The 2500-nt window shown below is 53.4% G+C and overlaps 1 protein-coding gene across 1 annotated transcript in view; it reads right to left on the reverse strand.

The window, feature by feature from the left end:
* The window catches only part of EMWEY_00034190 (subtilase family serine protease, putative), a gene marked incomplete at both ends in the record, with an annotated part of 10316 nt that extends 9723 nt beyond the window's left edge, over window positions 1–593 (reverse strand). The window contains one exon of the mRNA XM_013481923.1: window positions 1–593. This exon is cut by the window's left edge and continues 2549 nt beyond it. Coding sequence (XP_013337377.1) covers window positions 1–593 — 593 coding nt within the window.
* Window positions 594–2500: the final 1907 nt, after the last annotated feature.

The following is a 2500-nucleotide window of genomic DNA, read 5'->3' on the forward strand; positions in this document are numbered from 1 at the left end:
TGTGCAGCAGCTGCTGCTGCAGGCTCTAGCGCTCCTGCTGCTGCTTGTGCAGCAGCAGCTGCTGCAGGCTCTAGCGCTCCTGCTGCTGCTTGTGCAGCAGCTGCTACTGCAGGCTCTAGCGCTCCTGCTGCTGCTTGTGCAGCAGCAGCTGCTGCAGGCTCTAGCGCTGCTTCTGCTGCTTGTGCAGCAGCTGCTGCTGCAGGCTCTAGCGCTCCTGCTGCTGCTTCTTCTGCTGCTGCTGTTGCAGGCTCTAGTGACCCTGCTGCTGCCTCTGCCGCTGCTGCTGCTGCTGCTGCTGTGACCGGGTACCCCGTTTGAGGGACACCCCCATCGGGGGAGACAGCATTACCCCTGCCACTGGTGCTGCTGCTGCTGCTGCTGCTGCTGCTGCTGTTGCTGCTGTTGCTGCTGTTGCTGCTAGAGGCATTGCCTTGTACCAGACTGTCCCCAGCATCGGCAAGGAGAATCAGCGGAGGTCCGGCAGCAGGGAGGCGTCTGCTGCTGCTGCTGCTGCTGGGGACAAGGAGAGGAATTGCTGCTGCTGCTAAGAAGAGGAGCAGCAGCCTGTGCACCCGCCTCCCTAGTTTACCCATTGCCAGTCGTACCTGTATTAGAATACACGGTTGCTGCTGCTGCTGCTGCTGCTGCTAATAATAATAATAATAATAATAAAGAATTCCCCTAAGAGGGGTGTATATAGTATAAGTTTATAAAAAGAAGAAAGAAAGACCTGCTATAATGGCAGCAGCGGCGTTCTGTCTATCTAACAGAGGAGGAGGAAACCGCTGCTGCTGCTGCTGTGCTGCTGCTGCTGTGCTGCTGCTGCTGCTGCAGCGACAAGTGCATAAAAGAAAGAAGAGGTAAACACACAACCCCACCTTAAAAAGAGGAAAGGGGAAAGAGAGAAGTTAGGAAGAAAGACACCTACAGCAGCAGCAGCAGGTGGCTCAGGGTCACCTCCTGCTGCTCAGGGCGAGCAGCAGCAGCAGCAGTAACAGCAACAGCAGCAGCAGCTGCTGCTGCTGCTGCTCGCCAGCAGCAGCTCCTGTTGTTGCTGCAGCTGGAGAAGAAATTCAATTGAAATTTTAATCTTTATATTTTCTAAAAAATTATTTTTTATTTATTTCGCAGCAAAATGGTCTGCTGCTGCTGCTGCTGCTGCTGCTGGAAACCGTTGCTGCTGCTGCTGCTCGTGCTGCCGCTCTAGCTGCTGCTGCTGCTCGTGCTGCTGCTCCCACAAGTGTGTGTGCCTATGTCTTCTTTTGGTGCTGTGTTGTCTCCAGCAACATTTAACTCCCTTAGCATCCTATACACCCCAAAGTGTTGTTGTTGCAGCAGCAGCAGCAAGTTTGCAGCAGCAACAGGAGCAGCAGCAAACAGCCCGACGCTGCTGCTGCTGGTGTGTTAACTAACACCTTCATAGGCTGCTGCTGCCTTCTACCTAAGCAGCTAGCGATCTTAACCCCCGAGCTAGCCTCACAGCTAGTCACAGCTAGCCATCAAGAGGCACTGCAGCAGATACCCCGCTAACTCACAAGCAGCAGCTAGCTGCCCCTATAAGCAGACACAGCTACCTATCTAGCTAGCTATCTAGTTAGCTAACTAGCTAACTAGATAGCTAGCTAGCTGTATCTGCTGTGCACCACCTACCTAGCTAGCTAGCCAACTGTGTAGTTAGTTCCTCCCTTCTCCCCCTTTTGTCTGTGGGTGTTGGTAGGTAGCTAGCTTCTGCTGCAGCAGCAAGCTGCTGCTGCTGCTACATGCCCCCCAAGCTATCTGTCTATTTGCATAAATCTGCTGCTGAAGAGAACAGCAGCAGCAGCAGCAGCAGCAGCAGGAGAGACAGGTGTGGGGTATGTGCTGTCTATCTGCCTCCATTTGTCTCTCCTTTTCTGTTTGCTGCTGCAGTGTGTCTCTCTCGCTGCTGTTTTTCCTTCTCTGTCTCCTTGTCTATTTGCTATTTGCTGTTGCTGCTGTTGCTGCTGCTGCTGCTGCTGCTGCTGCTGCTGCTGTGTCTGTATATTTGCTGCTGCTGCTTGTGTGTGTCTTTTGCTGCTGCTGTCTATCTAAGCGGAATTAATTTGGTCTAACGCCCACTAAAACAAATATTGTCTCGCTGCTGCTGCTGCTGCTGCAGCTGCAGCAACTGCAGCAGCAGCAGAAGCACATCGTCTTGCTGCTGTTGCTGCTTTGCTGCTGCTGCTGCAGGTGCTGCAGCAGCAGCAGCAGCAATCCGCGTGTGGGGTCTAGCCGTTGCCTCTGTCTCGTTACTTACGAAGACAAGAGGCGCCCCTAAACTGTAGGGGTATTGTCAGCAGCAGCAGCAAACTGCTGCTGCTGCTGCTGCTGCAGCAAGTGCTGCTGCTGCTGCAGCATTACCTACTGCAGCGTTGTCTTAAACATAAGCAACAGCAGCAACAGCAGGAACAGCAGCAACAGCAGCAACAGCAGCAGGAGTTATAACTACCCTGCTACTACTACTATTGCTGGTCTGCTGTTG

Source organism: Eimeria maxima, genomic scaffold (assembly GCF_000499605.1).
Source record: "Eimeria maxima Weybridge genomic scaffold, Emw_scaff465, whole genome shotgun sequence".
Classification (NCBI taxonomy): domain Eukaryota; phylum Apicomplexa; class Conoidasida; order Eucoccidiorida; family Eimeriidae; genus Eimeria; species Eimeria maxima.